General features: G+C 42.7%; 1 protein-coding gene across 2 annotated transcripts in view; it reads left to right on the plus strand.

The window, feature by feature from the left end:
• The window catches only part of LOC114559162 (nucleolar protein 4-like), a 184,226-nt gene that overhangs the window by 57,942 nt on the left and 107,376 nt on the right, over window positions 1-18,908 (plus strand). Inside the window, exon 1 of one of the 2 annotated variants that reach the window (XM_028583658.1) lies at window positions 3,067-3,256. The exons of the other annotated variant lie outside the window; for it this stretch is intronic. Within the exon in view, the coding sequence (XP_028439459.1) occupies window positions 3,173-3,256 (84 nt within the window). The 5' untranslated portion in view covers window positions 3,067-3,172. Of the gene's footprint in view, window positions 1-3,066; window positions 3,257-18,908 lie in introns of those variants that run through there. 2 annotated transcript variants of the gene reach the window in all.

An 18,908-nucleotide genomic window follows, 5' to 3' on the forward strand; every position in this document is an offset into this window, starting at 1 on the left:
ACAAACACATGCACATTTGTACTTTTCTTTTTATCAGGATTTTATGTTGCCCAACACTTAGTTTTCCTTGTCTACATGACAACACTGAAAACAGAGACAAATGAACTGAAAATGCTCACACTAGGAGATCTGTTTTCTGTCCCCTTCAATACAGTTTGTGTGGATCAAAGGCCAAAACACATCGAAATGTACTTCTGGATTAGGATAAGACTGAAGCCGACTGCAACTGCACTAAAACCAACACAAATGTAAAGGTACAGAGGGATGGAATGGCCCCTGAAAACTTAAACCATATCACATGAACGCCCAGAACAATACGAGGGACATAATCCTAAATAAAAGGCTGAGAATCTCTTTTGAAACAAACGGGTTATGTTAGTATTTTGAAAACGCTAAAAGTCTCTTATTAAATACTTTGAGCTGCATTTTGTGTATGAACTGTGCCATATAAATATATTTTATTATAAATATTGGAACATATCAAATGACACTACAGTATTTTAAAGAAAGCTCAATTGGAGGTGGGAAGGCTATTTAACCTCCTAATACAGACTCTTGAGAGACCAGCCTTGAGCTAAGAGAGATCCAAATAAACAACCTGATAACACTTAGGTGCACTTTTTTTGGAATATGACCGCTTGAACCTTCCACTGAAAGTTGAAGCTATTTGTAATTCAGCTCTTTCAGACAGTTTTCAGCTTTTCTCTCGGCCCACGTGAGCATCCTTATCAAGACACACACACACACACACACACACACACACACACACACACACACACACACACACACACACACACACACACACACACACACACACTGCGCTGCAATTCCCTCAGCACTCTGTCCTCTGCATGGCCACGCACGGCTCACTGCACCGCACTTTCACCCTCTGCCTATAGGTGGCAGGTTTGTCATGGAAATGTATGGGAGGGTACATGCTGCTCTGTAACACACACACACACACACACACACATGCACACCAGCAGTATGGCTAGTGGTTAGTGTGTGTTTAAACACTTGTATATGAGGGATCCTGTGTAAAGGTTAGCGTGCTAAAGAAATGAAACATGCTGTCTGTTCCTGAAGTGTCTGCGACGGCTTTGTGTTTGTCCAAGAAATATATTAAAACAGCATGTGACCAGCACCAGAATGTGCTTTTTAATATACTGAATGCATATTGAAGATGCACTGAGAGGATCATTTGCATTAGAAGTCACAGCAGGTGCTCTGTTTTTTCTCTCTTTCGGTTTCTCTTCAGTGAGGCTTTTTTTTATTTCAGTGGTCATTTCTGTGCTCATCCTTCAGGATTTATTATACTTGCAAATAATTAATTTTTCCACACAACACTTATAAATGCAGCATCTGTAGTTTGTTCTCAAGACTAGTTTTACAACCCATTTATCTTATCTGACAAACTGCCCTTTGTCTGGCAACGAGACGCTGACTTTGGTCACTTTAGTGACCCATTATGTTAAAAGAAAAGTTTCTCATCTTCTCATCATCCGATGAATCTTCTCGGTCCTTTTATTGATTGGTCAGATTGAATGGGAAAAGGCTGATACATTGGTTTTACATGAATACATAAATGGGTGACAATCCTGATGAATGATTAGTTTTATTTTATGGTATAAGTTATATTTATATATATATATATATGAAACATTTTATATTTTTGTCTGCAGGGCCAGTGAAATGTGGGAGAGGCAACTAGAAATGATCTAAAGGGACAAGTCTAATTAAATACTGCTTATACTTAATTAGCAATTAAGTGTTTGAATTGAAATCATCCAGTTGACTGATTTGTATTGTGGGTAATAATGAAATCTGGTGGCCGGGTTAGCTCAGTTGGTAGAGCAGGCGGGCCGAGGGTTTGACTCCGACCCTCGGCCCTTTGCTGCATGTCATTCTCCCCCCTCTCTCTCTCCCCTTTCATGTCTTCATCGGTCCTGTGGAAATAAAGGCCTAAAACTAGTGCATACGACATGCAGGTTATAATGTTCAGTTTTAAAGTTTATTCATACAGCATCTTTCAGCAACAAGGCAGGTCTAAATGCTTTACATAAAACATTAAAAAAGACATTTCAAAAGAAAACAGTCATTGAGAATAAAAAATAAAAAAAACAAGCTAAAATAGAATATGACACGTACAGTATAAAATACAAGAATCAAAGTAACTGTGCAGTGTGAAAAAAATCTGATTTGATTTCATTAAAGATGGCGCAAACAGAAAAGACATCAGCCTTGATTTAAAAAAACAACAAAAAGACATAAAAAGTGCTTCTAGCCTTAGTGATGTAACAAATAGCACAACCACTGCAGTATATATATATATATATATATATATATATATATATATATATATATATATATATATATATATATATATATATATATATATATATATAAGACAAGCCTTTATTCATCCCCAGAGGGGCTGCAACTGACCAATTCTTTTTTTAAAATAGGAGATTCATCTGGTGATTATTTTTAACAATTAATGGATTAGTTGTTTGGTCTCTAAAATGTCAGAAAATGGTGAAAAATGTGGATCAAGATGACGTCCTCAAATGTCTTGTTCTGTCCACAACTCAAAGATCTTCAGTTTCCTGTCCCAGAGGAGAGAAGACACTAGAACATATTCATATTTAACAAGCGGACGTCACAAAATGTTCTCCTTTTTTTTTCATAAAAAAAAAACCCCAACTCAAACCGGTTAATTGATTGTCAAAATAGTTGGTGATTAATTTAATAGTTGATAGCTGGTGGTACATTAGAGAAAGGGAATACAATAAATAGATACACTAGAAGTAGGCTATATCCAATAAAAATAGAAACTATAAAGAGCCATTAGACTCAAAACTACAATGTCATCTCTAATATCTTATTAATAATATAAGGTAGGATTTATTGACTGCGTTAGTTTTAACTTGGTGTACCTAATAAACTGGCATCTGGGTGTATAGTAGTCCATCCCCCCCTCTCTCTCTCTCTCTCTCTCTCTCTCTCTCTCTCTCTGACATAGGCAGCCGTGGCCCCGCCCCCTCCGGTTGCCACAGAGAGTGTTGAGGGTCCTGCTGTGTGCTCTCCCTCCCTCCATCCATCCATCCATCCATCCATACAGCAGCTCATATAGTCTAGAAACAGTGAAGAGAAAAGCGCTAGAGGCGAATGAATGAGCAAACAGCGACAACAAGAAAACCAGCTTGGGGAAAAACCGCGGGCCGACTTTCACGTTTGTAATCTTGCAGAAGTGAAGGTAAGAAGGCGGGTTTTTTTCTCTCTCTCTATTATTTCTAATAATAATATGCTGCGTGCTGGCGGCTGCCCGCAGAGCTCCGCGGCCACATCTCACCGTGCTGCTGGACGCTTTCCTGACCACTTGTCCATGCGAGCAGAATCCAACAGGAGCCTAGAAGGACAGCGGTGTGTCTCGGGGACACGGGGCTGGAGCGCGTCCACAACAAGTTAGGTTGGGTTGTGTTGTTGTCCTTACTCTCCTCTCGTAGCCGGTTGGTAGTGGAGGACAGTGGGCTCTGTGCCACGCCGACTGCAGGAGATGCTCCTCGCACCCCCACTGTGTGTGTGTGTGTGTGTGTGTGTGTGTGTGTGTGTGTGTGTGTGTGTGTGTGTGTGTGTGTGTGTGTGTGTGTGTGTGTGTGTGTGTGTGTGTGTGTGTGTGTGTGTGTGTGTGTGTGTGTGTGTGTGTGTGTGTGTGTGTCGGTCATTGTGCGGCTCCAGCAGGCCGCTCCGCTCCGTCCTGCGACAAGTATGATTATCATTATCATTATCATTCCCGACCGTGTTGCAGAGTGCACGAGGCCAGCGGGCTCTTGACAGACAGGCACATTGTTCTGTTGCTGCGGGTGCGTGCGTGCGTGCATGCATGCGCGCGCCTTGGACGACTGTTTGTGAGTGAGGGATGAGCGTGCGTGTGTGTGTGTGTGTGTATATATGTGTGTGTATATATGTGTGGGTGGGTGATGCGGAATGACCAAGCACCCGCACACCACGAGGAACAATCGGTGGCGCGTGCCAAGCATTACAACAGCGGCCTCCCGTCTGAATGGACCATTATGACGTGTAGTGGCGGAGGGCAGCAGTACCGGGGCATATCAGGAACCAAACATTATTAAACAGACCTGCCATTTCCAGCTTCTTTGATAACTTTTCGGTCAGTCTGGCACAGGTTCTACTAATGTGTATATTAATGACCTCCTAGTTCACCCCAAAAGAGAGAATCAAATAGAATAAATGAACCCAACTAAATACTCATACTAAATAAATGTGGATTTTTTTGGGTCTTCCTCGAGAATCCTAAACTCCACATTTCAAAGGGGCAGAAATGAAGGGGAATGAATACCAATGTTTACATGATTCATTTTTAGACCTGTCATTATTTATTGTCTGGGGGGGTCGTTAAACCAGTGCAATATTATTTATTGATCACAGCTCTGGCACCATGCTGCTAAACACTGCCATGTTTGTATTATTGGTTCATTAGGTGCTGAACAGTTTTTGGGTTGCCAGCTGTGCTGAAAGCATTAAAATGGGAGTTAATGAGAGCGCAGCAGCATGGGACTCATCCTCTCTCGCTGGGAAAACTACAGTTGCTTTCATAGCTCCGTTTCCCACTGCTGACAATAGAAAGTGATGAGAGACCCTTCACAGGCCGGGTCAGAGGTCAGGGGCGGAGTCTGGGTTCTGAACAGCAGCCCAGGAGCTGATGATGAGAATTCAGTGCCTTGCACCAGGGCCCTTTAGCAGGGGCAGAAGCTTCCTAACAGAGAGGCCTGAGCCGAGGGCCTCCAGATGAAGGACATTCACTCTTTAAGCACCACGCAGATCTGCTTTCAGCATCAAGTATACTGTACACAGTAGGTTTCCATGGCAGCGTCTCCTTGGAGACTGTCAGTTTGCCTAAAGTTGCCGCGTGTCGGTTAAAGATGGCTATCAGCTATGACCTATGGCTACGATTCCGACTATGTGGACAAGCCAGCCCATCTCTACGTCCATCTCATAGACTGGGCAACTAATGGTCGAGGCCTCCGGGCCTGGAAAGTGAAGCCATGGACCTGCATTCAGGGCACACAGGGGCGACTCCACTGGCTGCTACAAGAAGTCCATTTCTAGAAAAGTGCACACGTTGAAGGAGCTGATGGGATAACATTTCACTGGAATTATACCCCGTACGATGCCATGTGACTCAAAACAGATTGATTGATGGAATAAACTGATTTGTCACTGTCAGAAGAAAGACTAGTTTTCTGGTGGTAGCTTGGTGACAAGATTCTGAAGTTAGGAATCAGTTTAATGGACAGCCATTGTGATCAGATTTTAACATCCAGTTGAACTTTCTCTTCTGCATGCTGGCATCGGGATCAGGAGGACTAAAGCTGCACGGTTCTATTACAAAGAAGCATCCACTGAGACTGAGATCTTCTCTACGAGTGGACAGATACAGTACTTTCTGTCTTCAGCGTGGTGTCGTGTATTTCTAAGCATTCAGCTGCAGCTTTCAGGGCCATTATCAGGTCCAGTGTTTGTGGTGGCTGTTGTACTGTCTGAAGTTTGGCTCAGGTTTGGATTTGTTTTAGATTTTGGTGTGTTGCTTGGACAAAACCTGGCTGTCACCTTGGACTGTGAGGAATTGAGAACAGAGAAGCCAAATGTATCACTAATTGAAATATTTGTGAGTTGTAGCTGTATTTTTATTGTACCACAGAAGTGTGAAGCTTTAACAGACCTCATATCGATGGGTATCTAAAGGGTTAATGTTAGGATTCCCCCTCCCTCCCTCCCTCCCTCAGCCTTCTGCCAGGGGACAGGAGGACTAGAAGAGCCTCTTCCAGGATAAATCCTTCTGTGTGGGCCTGCTTAGCTCCTCTCTGCTCCAAAATAACTCCAGTTTTCCCCTGACCTGGCTATGGGCTTGGCAGTAGGGCAGGGGAGGAAGGATAGCCTGCCTTCTAATCCCCTTTTCCCTTCATCCTCTTCCTCTCCCTTCTGAATGGGTTGGCTGCCTCTATTTCTGGAGTCTGTCTGCTGGACCTGCTGAAAGCCATTTTGTTCCTCCCCCTTTTAACATGATCTTTATTGTGTGTTTCCATGTGATTGAAAGCCTAACTGGCTGTTTTGTTTGTGTGGTTGTCAGAGACCATGAGGGTCAGACACCTGCCTTTGGTCCAGGGCTGCAACTAACAATCAGGATGCACCGCATTACGGGCCCAACGTCGGCATCGGTCGATACTCGCCTTGTTGACCGACGACAGCGGCCCATGTTCATCTGTTGTTGGTTATTTGCATCGGACTCGGGCAACAGTAGCGAGCATGTGGTGCTACTGCAGCTGCTGATTCACACCCAACTCTGGCTTGACGTCAGAGGGCAACGTGTGGTCTGTTTACACATCAAAGTGAAAGATAATTTAGGCCATGTGGGAAGACACTGTATTCTCTATGAAAACCACAAGAGGGGAAAGATAGCCCTATTTATGTTTCTAATTTGTGTCACTAAAAGTTGTTGTTGAGCTGTAAGGACTGAAACATTTTTCTCATTGAGTAGGTCGTTGGCCAGCTGAAAAAAGCTCATAGTTGAGTTATTTTCTTATAATGAAGATGTCTCCCTGGCACAAGAGGGGGAATAATGTACAAAATAAACAACAACAAAAGAACATCGGCTTATGGCCCATCGGTGCATCCCTGCTAACAGTTTTTTAATGATCAAATGATCAACTCATGGTGGTCAAGGTGACATCTTCACGTCTTGTTCTAGCCAAAATTTAAAGAAGAGACAAGAAGTCAGTCCTCACCGGGGAGATGCTGAAACATACAGATGTTTAGCACAAATGATGACCTTAACAAATCGATGATTAAAATAGTTGCACATTATTTCTTCAGCGAATTGTTGCAGCTCTAGCTCTGTCTGTTACTTTCTGTAGTAACAGATGGAAACATGCCAACACACTTCGAAAGAGTCCTCTTCTTTTGATAGAACAATGGCCAACTTCCAAAAGTATTCAATTTACGCGATGATACGGAAGTAAATCAGCAAATTCTCACATTTGAGAAGCTGGAACCAGCCAAAGTTATGACTTAAATGATTGATCAACTATCAGAAATTGTTGGATATTAATTTTGTTGTGTTGGTACATCTTTCTCTACCAGACATCTGTATTTCTTTCACAGTCGATCTTTAATCGTTTTCTTCCTCCATTCATGCTGCCTGTCTTGCACTCGATTCGGTTGCATCACAGAAAGCTCTTCATTGTGCTTCCAACAAGCAGCCTGTGGAGCTCCCCCTGCAGCGGCTCGCAGCACATCTTCAGCCTACGTGGGAGCTGACGGCTGCACTGAGCCCGGCTGTCGTGTATTGTTGCATTTTAACTACGTGCCATTTGTATGATATCTATCTTAAATCCACCGTGTCAACATTTCCATGTGATGATGTGAAGAATATGATGGTCACAAGCAGATTCAATCTACTAGCCAGGACCATTAAATGTAGAGGAATTCTTCTCGGTGAAATTGTCTGAGGGACGTTCACGACTAATGTGAAGACATTATTACCTGCTGACGCAAATTGGGGATAAATGAGTGGCTCTGTCAGGCAGTACAGGGAGAAGGTCGACTTTACATATCACTCTGAATATATACAGTATGTCCAGTTCCCCTACTTCTTATCTGGTTGCAGACAAAAAAAGATTGCCATTTTTCTTCTGTCCATGGCTGTTTGGCCCATTGACGTGTTTTGGACATTCCCAAAGACATCAGACAGGCATGTGGCACTAGATAAATGCTAGATATAAATCATGCATCTACATATCCCCTTTTTATCCTGTATACTAAGTTTTAACATTGGTTGTTATCAGAGAAAGCAAAGACATGTTCCCAAAAGGAGAAGCTAAGCTGTGACGTGAGAGGCCAACAAAGACTCGAGATTAAAAGTTGATATTTTTACTCCCCTGCAGATGAGTCACCAGCAGAACGACTGACATTACCTGAGCTCCCTTTAGGTGCTAATTATACAGGAACTGTTACCGGTCCATGAAGCAGGAGCAGAGAATTGATTTGATCTTTATTTTGGTCTTAAAGTTAACCAGAAAATAAAAAGATGAACAGGTACAAAGTACGTGAAGCTGAGAGCAATGATTCAAGTTGAACTTCTGAGTCTGAAATAGTCCCAATCCCTCTTTCTCACCCTGCTCTTCCAAGCTAGTTCTTAATCTTTAGCTATTCTCTTTTAGGGGTCCACAAGATCCTTCTTTATGTTCCCTAGCAAACACACCGTGCAACATGCCATGTGCATGCATTTCCACTGTTACAAGCTAATGGCTACATTGCCGTCTGACGAAAGTTATTCTAACACTTAACATATTTTGGCCCCTTTGTGTTGACAGTACAGCCGGAAAGACCTATGTATGCATATTGAGCCACATGTCAAAGTAGAGTGGATCAGAGATGGATCTTTTGGAAAACTCCTTCCAGGGTGAAGATGATCAGGATCTCAGTTTTTAGTGTTGCCATGTAGACTGGGAAATCAGACTGGCTATCTTGTACCGTTGGGTTTGCCGTTACAAATGAGCAACATTTCGTGCATCAGTGGATGTGGCCAAACTAGTGCTAGTTCAAGACTTTTGACATGTTTACACATAAATGTACCGTTCCTCTTCCACTGTATTGAGCAACAGAGAAGTCTACAGAGCAATCAGTGCCCCATTGCAGCCAGGTAGCCTTCCAGTAATGGCTTTTTTCAGGGTTCTGATTGGCCAACATGGTGTTAGGGTTAGGGTTATATATCGCCACCTGTTGGTTTGGCTCTTGACAGCACTTTATAGTGTTTTTTGCATTTCATTTGAGCATTTTTTTAAACCGTGCTTAGGACTGTCGCGATAGTCAATAAATCGAGTTATCGCACGATAAAAAAAAATTAGCTCGATAATTTTTCCGGCCGCGATAATTCCCATTTGCATGTTTGTTTGTTTTCCTCGTCTCTCTCTACCAGAGAGACTGGAGGAACACTCTCGGTTCCTGAGCGTAACGAGGAGTGAACCCTCTTGTCAGTCGCATGGTCTTTGTGTGGGCGGGACTCCAGGCCGAGAGAGAGACAGAAAAACGCTAGTTGAGAGTTGGAGCAGGGTTTCCCGCAGCACTTTGCAGTTAAGGCGCCGTCAAAAAAAAAAGTATATGAGCGATATCCACCGTGTTACTCGGCGTCCCGTTTTCTTCCTTTCATTCCAAACCACGCAACTGACAACCTGCAGGTGGAGGGGGGGAGACAGGCTCGGACATACACGCCGCTGGACTCGTCAGTCTCGCAAGCGGTTTCAGGAAAGTGGCTGCATGTGTCCGACAATGCACAGAACATTAACGGTACAAGCCTACAGCTGTCCACGGACTGTGTGTGTGTGTGTGTGTGTGTGTGTGTGTGTGTGTGTGTGTGTGTGTGTGTGTGTGTGTGTGTGTGTGTGTGTGTGTGCGCCCCACGAAGCTCCGACCTGAAGAGGAGCAGAAGCCGCACCTTCGCCAAAATGAAGACTGAAAAACAGAACTATTTTGGTACATTTACTGGCCATGTGGCATATAGCCATACAGATAGATTTAATTTATTAATTATATATTATTTAAATTTAATATTTAGTGTTAAATAATTGTAAAATGTAGTACAGAGTCTGTAGTCTGAGAACTTACGTGTCACAAACGGCAATCCCACAACTGTACATCAGCGTGAAAGACGACATACTAAAGGAGATCACAGACATATTGTGGATATTTAAAATGTCTTCCAGTTCCAGTGTTAAATATTCTTTAGAAATAAGTATATTGATCTTTGAAAAGGTGTACCTGCATTATTATGCCATTATCATTATATTAGATGCAAATGGTCTCTCGATGACAATATTATCGTTTATCGCAATAATTTCTGAGACAATTTATCGTCCAGCAAAATTTGTTATCGTGACAGGCCTAACCGTGCTTGTGTGGACGGGACTTTTCAAAAACACCACGACCTAAATGTTGGACTACCTTGCTGCATACATTTGGCTATGAATGAGACAAACTAATTTTCTTGAAACTCTTTCTTGAAGGTAGTTTTCACAATAATACTTGCTGTAACTAAGCCAGTTTTCCTTGGCTTGTGTGTAATATATGTAACGGTGGGACATTTAGCAGCTTTGTGCTGCTGTGAAAGTGTTGGTCTGCCTCTGCCTGCTTGGCTGTTTACCCATGCTCCGATCTTGATGAGCTCAGCCTATTGTGCAAACTCAGTGTTTGACTAGTATTGCCTGAAGCAGTGAGGAGTTCCCCAGCCTTTTATAGTGGAACCATAAAACAAGGTGAGGTCGAGCTAAACTCTGGTGAATGTAAACACATTTGTCAGGTTGATATGGCAGTTAAATCATTCACATGACATGTTTTAAACCATTTCAGTTAAGTGAATGATGACGGCACAGTCAGGAAGCTCTCTGAATAGACAAAATATTTCCACTTTTCTTGGAATTTTGGATGTCATTTCTCCCACATCAGCCTGCAGGCAGGTTACCTGTTCAAAGACTGATGTATTGTGAAAGAAATAAAAAGGATCAAAAGACTGTGGTCCTGCCACTGTGTGGTCTCACTCTCTAATGGCGTTTTTCCATTAACACGGTACCTGCTCGACTCGCCTCGACTCTACTTGCCTTCTTTGGTTTTCCATTATGATAAAAAGTCCCTGGTACCTGCTCGACTCTGTACTTTATTTACTATCACCTCCGTCCAGGTTCTAAGCGAGCTGAGGCGATACCAATTCCATTCATTATTCTCATTTTCATTGCCATTTTTTTTAAATGATCATAGTGTGATTTTTGCGAGGATCTGTACCAAGCAAAGATTTTTTTCTTAAGTTTATAGAATATGACGTGTAGGCGGGGGAAATCTCTGCTGCACCAAAATAATTTATTCAGAACAATATTTTGACACATTTTTTGCCTTTCAAAAATATCCTGCGATTTGGATATTGCACCAGTCCATATTGCCATTTCAATAAAATTGAAGTTTTTTTTTCCAGCTAAGCCCCATCCACCTCAAACAAGAGGAACAAAGACAAAATCCTAACAATCAAGTGCAATAACTGACACTGGTGTGTGTGTATATGTGTGTGTGTGTGTGTGTGTGTGTGTGTCTGTGTTCATGTTGGACCGCGTCATTCGTAGTCAGGAGTTTTAAACTCTCAGTGTTAGGGCTGTGACCAGATTGGGTTCACGAGAACGAGACGAGATTATAACACTATTTTAAAGAAAACTTAAATGATAAAATATGACCGACTGTTTTTTATTCAATCTGTGAAAGTGGGGGGTCTGGGTGTCCTCCGGCAGGAACATTTTGAGCATCAAAGACTTCTGATACACTTTTTTGCACCAATTTACGGTGGAAATACCTTTATTTATTCTATGCCAAGAAAACAAACAGATGACACACAGATAACAATTCAAAATATACCATAATTATAATGGAAAGCATGTTGTTACATGTCATTGGGCATTTTTAAGTGGGTATATGGAAATCCTGGAGCTTTCTTAGCGGGTATACTGCGTAACTTGCGCATCATGTAGACTACACCACTGGTGCTATAGACATAAAGTTCCCTTGGCTTGCCCTACAACCCCAGCCTGTCAGTCAGTCACCAGGGCATATGAACGCTTTTGTCTTGTGCCTATCAGTCAGTCTCAAGAGAGAACACCTGTCTGTCTCGGAAGTTGAACATTAACTGCACAGCAATCTCGCTATTATATGATATTGCAGCAAACAGTGTCTGCGTGATGTTTTAAAAAAGTCTCACTGTGACTTTAACAAACTGCAGAGGCAACGTAACGTTCGCTCGGTCTGCACCGCACCTCTGAATGAGTGTGTGTGTGTGTGTGTGTGTGTGTGTGTTGGAGCTGAGCCCCGCCCTCTGTGAAAGATGCACACCAAAGGTACCGAAATTTGGCACCGATTGATATAGAAATTGGTCCTTGGTAGTACCGACGTGATTCTGCACTCGTGTACTGACATCGTGAGACAACTTGTAACCTCGACGTGAAATATCGTAATGTTTTTAATCTCGCGAGATCTCGTCACACCTCTAGCTAGTGTTCACGTCCCGTTAGATAACCTAAACTAAAGTTGTCGTATTACAATGTCCTCAGGATAAAAGTGTCAATCATAAAGCATTAAGTATGTTATTCCATAGTGGGTTACACAGGAAGCGTTTCCATGTAATTACCTGGGCTGTCTGTGGCCATGCTGCTGTGTGCTCAGTGTTCAGCCAGTGGAACCACCGAGTCCCTGCAGAGATCAGCTATATAATAGAGCTGGAGCTGAACTCCACGCTCATCTACTGCTCCCTGAAGCCCTCCACCGCTCCAGCTCTCCTCTTCTTCCTCCAGTCAACTTTCTCTCTCATCTCCGACTTCTAATAGTATAAACTCATAGCCCGCTTCACTTACAAGAGAGCCTGGCTGTAGTAGAGATGGACAACAGCTAACGTAGCTAATGTTGCCTATTTACACACACATTCAGCAGAAATAGTCCGGTTCCTGTCCTGTTGATGAATGTCAGTCTAAAGTCTTACTACTTATAGCTCTGGGGTCGGTTTCCCAACGATATTTTAGACTTGTTTGTAGTGTAAGGCCAAAGCATACGTGCGCCTCTCAAAAACTGTAACTACACGTCGTGGCGATGCAGACTGCAACAACTGTGATTGGTCAGTCCCTCCAGAAAAATGTGATTATGCGATCGCATAATTCAATGCATAATCAGCCAAAGTCCGCATATTCATGCAGGGGCCACATTTTTTCAAATATGCCGCATAAATTGCTGATTTCCACGCAAAATATGCGGTGCTTGCATGATTTCAGAATCCCCGCAAAATCACATATATCTTAGCAGAAAGTTGAAAAAATGTTGCGTTTACTTCGCAAAAGAGTAGCCATTTTCCCCTGTTGCCATGGGAACGTTATGAAGTGACGTAATTACGCGACGTGAACATCATCGTAAAGCAGGTGTTGGAGGTTGAATTTGACATGTACTTTGAGTCTCTTAAGTTGGTATCCAATAAGAAAGCTATCTTAATATCTGATATTATCTGAAATGTCTTTGTTTAAGTGCTCCTGCTGTCTATATTATTAACGATTTCTGAAAGTCTGTCTCTTTTGTATCTTTTATTTCCCTCTGTTTATTATATTATTTGTATATATTGTTGTATCTTATTTGTTTACTTATTGCAATGACTGAATATCTGTAAACTATTTTTGGAAATTAAGTTTAAAAAAAGCAGGGTGTTGGGGGAATCACTTTTTCTTCTCTTTTTCATCAAACCAAGTTCCCGCAATTTCATCACGTAAAATTGCATAAATATCCCACATATTCCATCGCATTTTTTAAGAAAACGTGCCGCATAATCAAGGATTTTTGCCCGCAACAATCACAAAAAAACTCTGCGTTTTTCTGGAAGGACTGATTGGTCCGCTTGTCCGTGGCACACAAGCCGGGTCTGCTGTTCTTTTAAAGATACACTAGAGGGATGCAGACACTAGTACACATGCATAAACATCAGGCCACTTACGTAGGCTACGTCCTAAGCTCTGCGTGGAGCCCCCACAGAAGCATAAATCCTGCTTTAGTTTCAGCTTGTCGTCGCTCCAAGCAAATAAATCCCTGTTTCTTACTTTTCACCGTTGATGTTCTTTCTCCTAAGTATTTTCAACTTATACATCCATGATTTTCAACTGTGGAGGAACGTCAGGCTAGCCTGGTGAGACCGTCCTGATCTGGCGAGCTCCAGTTTTCCACTCGCAGATCAGTCTGGCATCTTGAGATAGAGAAAATTTGGAGCCGTTAGCCAAACGACCGGGCCAATCAGCGTTTGTTTTGAGGTGGTGATAGACAGATGGTTTATCCAATCAGCTAACCAGTATTTTCAGACAGCGGTAGCCCTAATTCTGTTAGCCGCTCGCTAATGCTTTTTTTCTCTTGGATCCTTCTTTTGGAATATGGTCCGGGAACCTGAAATGGTGTCTTTTATTCCTAAATTCTCGTTACACAAACAGCACATATCCTTTACCGACATGTTGCTTGCATGCTGAGCTAACGAGCTATGCTTTGCCTGCAGCAGCAGGGGCGGGCTTGTGGTTGTATTTTCATACGTTTCGTGGATCTGATTGGTTGATTTGGCCCGTCTATCACCAACATAGGTGATAGACAGATGGTTCATCCAATCAAATAACCAGTATTCCGCCCCTTCCCAAAAGTTCTCCAACGGAAAGTTCCCAGATGGATATGCCGAGCAAATGCGAAGCAATCCATCTGGCGGAGTCAGGTTGCTTCCTGTTTAGACTTTTTTTTGACAGTGGGAAAGGTTACAATCTGCATTCACTCCCAGCTGGGACTAACTACTCTGTGGTAGGCACGGGTATTTATCAAAGATTAGTTTAATGCAAGTTACACAGTTTCAGAAAAATAAAGGCTGACTTATTTTAAGCGTTAAAGGTGTCCAACATCCACTGTTGGACTCTCTGTTGGGGGTCCTTTGTCACATGTCCTACCCCTCCCTCCCTCTCTCGCCCCGCCTACTGTCGCGCTCAACTGTCGAAAACAGAGAAAGGGTTTTAAGAAACTGCAGTAGCATGTTAGAAATATAGAGCAGTGGACATTGTTTAATGCAGGTTTAAGTATAATGTTGTGCCACTTCCCATTTTATACATTAGTGCACATGTGGGCCTCTCTAAAGTAGTATTTCATGTTGTGGTGACTGCACACAGCTTGGCAGTGTAGCATATGTGTTTGCAGGGTGAAATAGGCATGGTCCAGCAGTGACCTTTGCCTGCACTAATCCATGCTGTTTCTCTAGGATTGCTTCTTACAGGGGAAAGGGGTTAATCGTCATGCTTGGGGCAGATTTGTGACTGACTGGATTAAGTGGGGCTCAGAGTGTTGGACACTCCACTAATCTCTGGTATTCATACCCCTGCTGGCTGCTGGGTAAAGACCAACTGACTGGCTGACTGATTCTCCGGCTGGCTGGCTGACTTTTCCCCTGATTGTCCAAAGTGAAGGACCTACTGATCCAATGATGATGGGAGTAGTTGAGGTTCCAGCTGACAGACAGGCGACCCACTCAGTGTCAAATGAGAAAAGTAGAATATTTCTCTGTTTGAGTCCAGCCTTATGCACTCTGTACTCCACACTCCCCTTTTCGTGAATAAATTGTTATATTTGGAGTGTCAATGTTGATTTAGCACTTTACAACAGTTCCCACTCCCTTGTCCCACTTTGTGAGTCAATGATTATCTGCGACTGCTCTGGAGTTTTAGGTCCACAGTGTTGGAATGAACTCTACTGCCATTTTGTGTGACAGTGCTGCTCAGCTTCCACAACAACTTAGTTTTATGTTATGAGTCATTATTGTAGTACAGTTTATAGTCCTAAAAGTAGGTGTAATATTCCTCATTGTCACACATGGTGCTTTTTCAGCAGCACTGAATCACTGCTTGAGCTAAATAGAGCTGCCCTCTGAAAGTCGATGAGTTACCCCTCAGTCGAGCTGTCGTTTTTGTTTGTTTTTTTCAGTCAGTTTGCATAACATTATATTTTTATATTTTCTAGCAGGGCGAGCGCGATGAACAGTGTTTCCGATAGGTGGTTTATAGACATGAATGGTGATGACACAGCAAAAACGCCACAGACTGCGTGGACTGCCACCTGTTGAGAAGTGCAAAAACAGTTTTGGTTCATTATGCAACTGGCGGGCCGCATTTGACTACTATAGTCAAAATCAACAATGAAAGATCGATAGATAGTCTATATGAAAAAGAAATATTGAAACGAATAGTTGAATAAAACAGCCAAATCTGATTTGAATCGGCAAAATCTGATTCAGGTATAGCCCTAGAGCTAAAAGCGACTTAAAGATTAAGTAAACATTTGGGTGTTAGGTCTTATTATGAGCAACTTATTTACATCACAACGAGTCGTGATGCTAAAAATATATTATCTTTGTACTACATGGTTCAATGCATTTGAACGGGTTCGTATGGTATGGTACAAAAACGTATACACAACAATTCATATGATCTCTTATGAAATTATGGCAACTGCTGGCCGGTTACATGACTACCGGTCACATGACAATTACGTTTACTGGTCTTTACAGTTCAATTTAGCTCAGAAATGGTTACTGTGAGCCGAGTACAGGGCACAGTGAAGTCACTGCCATTTCAGCAGCCATTGCAATTGACTTTAGCCGACACAAGGTGACCGTCCTGTGGCGACAACAGCAAAATGACTAGTTAAGGTTAGAAAAAAAGATTGTGGTTTGGGTTAAAACACCGGTCCCCTTAAGTACCGGTAGTACTCCCGGGCCACAAACACCCAGGGCTCTCAAGTTTTGAACAGAGTTCAGAGTGAGATTTTGGCGGTAGGGGTTTGGGTGGGGACAGAGTCTGATCTGATAAATCGTACAATTTTTTTATTTTTTTATTTAATTCAGTATTTCTTTGTGTGTGTGTGTGTGTGGGGGCAATAATTAATACTATACATTGTCTGGATATATATTATGAAATAGCCTAGGCCAAAGGTTTTCACAATGGGGGCCGGGAGGTTGTGCAGTAAAAATAAAAGGAAAGAAAAAACTAAAAATATTCCAAATTATTATGGGTACTGTTATAAAAGTATTATGGGTAGCCCTATTATAAAATGGGTATCTTTATAAAAATATAAAACTGTCAGAGTAGCCCTGCAGCCGATTCAACATGTAGCTATAATAATAATAATAATAATAATAATAATAATAATAATAATAATAATAGGCGCAAAAGCTAACCAGTGTTTCCTCTGTTGATTTTTGCCGCCACAATATCAGAAATAGGGCATACGCACAACAGATTTTCTGCTATGTAGTTACATGTAGTATATAGGGGTGGTACGGTTCATGAAAAAACCCCGAACCGCTCGGTTCGCTAGTCTCTGTTCGGAGCGTGTGTGTACCGCACGGTTGGTCAGTCCACTGTTAATGGTCACTAACCTCTTACTGCCGTAGTGCCCACTTTCGACACCGATGTTAAAACACTTACTGGAAATGACGAGCAGGATGGGCGTGACAAACGCAACCCATGGCAGCTGATTGGACAATTGCGTCACATGGGTCTGGCTGGTCCCTAATTTCAAAACAGACTGTCATGGCGGCTCGTTCAGAATACCATCTCATATTGTACTAAAATAGTTCACCGAAACGTGTTTCTGAAAACATTTTAAGCGAGAAATAGGCCGTGCAGTTGCTGAATCTGTCTTCATTTCAGATTGACAAAGGTCAGTTTAGAAGATTTTTCTCAGATTTTGAGAGACACCGAGCCGACCGCTCCTCAAGTGGAGTGGGATGCTGCTGCTGCTGCAGGTCATGTCACGTCACCTGCCGAAATGTCCAGTGGGAGAGAGGCTGCCCAGAGCTGGAGGATGGGCCATCGTCATTTATAGTCTGGTGTGTGGGAACATTTTGGATTTCACGTTACCTATGATGAAATAAAACAATATATAGAACTGCCACTGTGTGCATGTTTTGTGCAACATGCATTCAATATGCTAATTTTAGCTATATGCTGAAGTATATTTCTGGAGTGTTAAAGATTAAAAGAAAAAATAACAAGAACCATACTGAACCGAAAACCGTGACCCTAAAACCGTGATACAAACCGAACCGTGGGTTTTGTGAACCGTACCACCCCGAGTAGTATATAAAGTCATAATTACACGACTCAACAGAGCCGTGTGCTCTACTGAACTCAAGCAAATTGTCATCCTCTCTCTCTCCCCTCAACTGGAACAGTGACAGGATGTCATCACTCGCAAAGTCACGGCAACCAGATGAACAACAGGGCGAGTGCAGCTGCAGGCAGCACGGTCGGGTACCGACAGATGTATTAAGAGAACGTACACTTGTCACTCAATCTCAGGCAAAGTCACAAACAGCGACGGAAGCCTCAACTTGAAATCTGCACTCACTCAGCTGGTGTGTGGCAGGCATTAGCGGTGCCAGGATTTTGATTGTAGGTGGGCCTCCAGAAAACTGGATGGGCCAGTTAAAATAAGCCAAAAAGAAAAATGTATTCAGGTTCCCCCTGCATTCAGACAGCCAGAAACTAATAACGTTAAGATACTACTTGCCTTGCTGGTGTGAGGGGGGGGCTACGGGAGGACTTGATGGGGAGAGTGCAGCCGAGCAAGATGGTAACTCATCACTTGTAACCGCGTAACTTAAAATGTCCTCCTCCTGCTCCTTGGAGCGTTTCTTGCTGAATTTAAATGTTGACAAGCTGCTTTGCTTCGCTTTAGGTTTCATATTAGCTAGCTGATAGCTACAGTCTGTGTCTGTCTCATTGAGCTTGCTTGAAAAGCTTGCGCGCAAACGTCATTCATTTCATTGGATCATTTGCTGGTGACGATGCAGCCTGTGGGAGTCCACACGTGGGGTAGAAGCCGCTGATTGGCTGAGAAGCTTTCACTCGAAGCTTTCCTCGGGCTGCTTATTGGATGAACTGCTAGAATTAAAATCACTCATTACTCACTATAGGCCTAGGGTCAAAATGGGTGGGCCCGGACCTAAAATGCCCAGTGGTAGCGCCGCGGGTGGTGGCAGGGCCTTCTGAACTCTATGGGGAACTCACTGGATTCCTCTACCTGTTCCACTGTTCAACTAGGGGTTAAGTGTCTTGCTCAGGGACACATTGGTTGATGTATCACAGTGGGAATCAAACCCGGATCTCCCACACCAAATACAGGCCAAAAGTTTGGACACACCTTCTCATTCAATGCGTTTCCTTTATTTTCATGACTATTTACATTGTAGATTCTCACCAAAGGCATCAGAACTATGAATGAACACATATGGAATTATGTTCTTA

The sequence above is a fragment of the Perca flavescens genome, chromosome 7 (assembly GCF_004354835.1).
Source record: "Perca flavescens isolate YP-PL-M2 chromosome 7, PFLA_1.0, whole genome shotgun sequence".
NCBI lineage: Eukaryota > Metazoa > Chordata > Actinopteri > Perciformes > Percidae > Perca > Perca flavescens.